General features: G+C 65.4%; 1 protein-coding gene across 1 annotated transcript in view; it reads left to right on the top strand.

Moving 5' to 3' along the window:
* Positions 1 to 1245, top strand: part of CLCN1 (chloride voltage-gated channel 1) — a 38414-nt gene that overhangs the window by 7020 nt on the left and 30149 nt on the right. Inside the window, exon 6 of the mRNA XM_007956613.1 lies at positions 611 to 688. Coding sequence (XP_007954804.1) covers positions 611 to 688 — 78 coding nt within the window. The remainder of the gene's footprint in view (positions 1 to 610; positions 689 to 1245) is intronic.

Consider the following 1245-nt stretch of genomic DNA (forward strand, 5'->3'; position numbering starts at 1 on the left):
ACTCATAGCGATCCCCATTGGGTTCCCGAGGCCGTACATCTTTACAGAAGTACATCGCCCCATCAGGGCCCCACCACCTGGTCTCTGTCGTGAGCCATGTGCCCCCTCTCCAGGGCCTAATGCAGGGCGTGGTGGGGACCCACCGCCTGGTCTCTGTCCTGAGCTGGGCCTAGCGTGGGACATAGTGGGGGGCCTCACCGCATGGTCCCTGTCCTGAGCTGGGCCTGGCATAGGGTGTGGTGGGAGTCACGCTACCTGGACTCCATGCTGAGCCGTGCGCCCCCTCTCCAGTGCCTAGTGCAGGGCGTAGTGGGGGTCCCACTTCCTGGTCTCTGTCCTGAGCCAGGCCTGGTGCAGGGCATGGTGGGGTCCTACCATGTGGTCTCCATGCTGAGCCGTGCGCCCCCTCTCTAGTGCCTACTGCAGGGCATAGTGGGGGTCCCACTTCCTGGTCTCAGTCCTGACCTGGGCCTGGTGCAGGGCGTGGTGGGGGCCCTACCACCTGGTCTCCATGCTGAGCCGTGCGCCCCCTTTCCAGTGCCTGGAGCAGGGTGTGGTAGGGGTCATGCTGCCTGGTCTCCATTCTGAGCCATGACCTCCCCATGCCCAGGGCCCCTTTGTGCACATCGCCAGTATCTGTGCTGCTGTCCTCAGCAAGTTCATGTCCGTGTTCTGTGGGGTGTATGAGGTAAGGCTGAGAGGAGAGTGAGTGGGGCGCTGTGTGCACGGGTGGCCTTGGCTCGGCTGGGCGCGACGCTGAGGCAGGCACTGCACGCTTCCTCGCTGCAGCCGCCACTCCCGCCCTCGTTGACCTGTGCTGGTGTCCAGTGCTCTCCCTGCGCCGTGTCACCTCCTGACCTCGTGTCCCCGTGCCCGCCTGTTGCGGTCCCTGACCCTGTCTGTCCGTGCTGCCCCCCTCTGTACCACCCTGTCTGTGGTCCCTGACCCTGTCTGTCCGTCCATGCTGTCCCTGCCCGCCATGCCCCCTGTTGTGGTCCCTGACCCTCCCCATCTGTCCATGGTGCCCTGCCCACCCGCGCTCGCCCTTTGTTGCAGGCCACGCCTGGCCAGCTTGACCTCCTGGTGTCGGCCTGTGCAGTGGGCGTGGGATGCTGCTTTGCGGCTCCGCTTGGAGGCAAGTCTCCCTTCCTCCCGACCTGGGCCTGGGCGGGATGTAGGGGCTGGTGGGCCTGGTCCTCAGAGCGGGACTCTAGGGCTGTGTCCTCAGGGATGCAGCCGTTTGAT

The sequence above is a fragment of the Orycteropus afer genome, unplaced genomic scaffold (genome assembly GCF_000298275.1).
Source record: "Orycteropus afer afer isolate SDZICR_OR568_19922 unplaced genomic scaffold, OryAfe1.0 scaffold00638, whole genome shotgun sequence".
Classification (NCBI taxonomy): Eukaryota; Metazoa; Chordata; class Mammalia; order Tubulidentata; family Orycteropodidae; genus Orycteropus; species Orycteropus afer.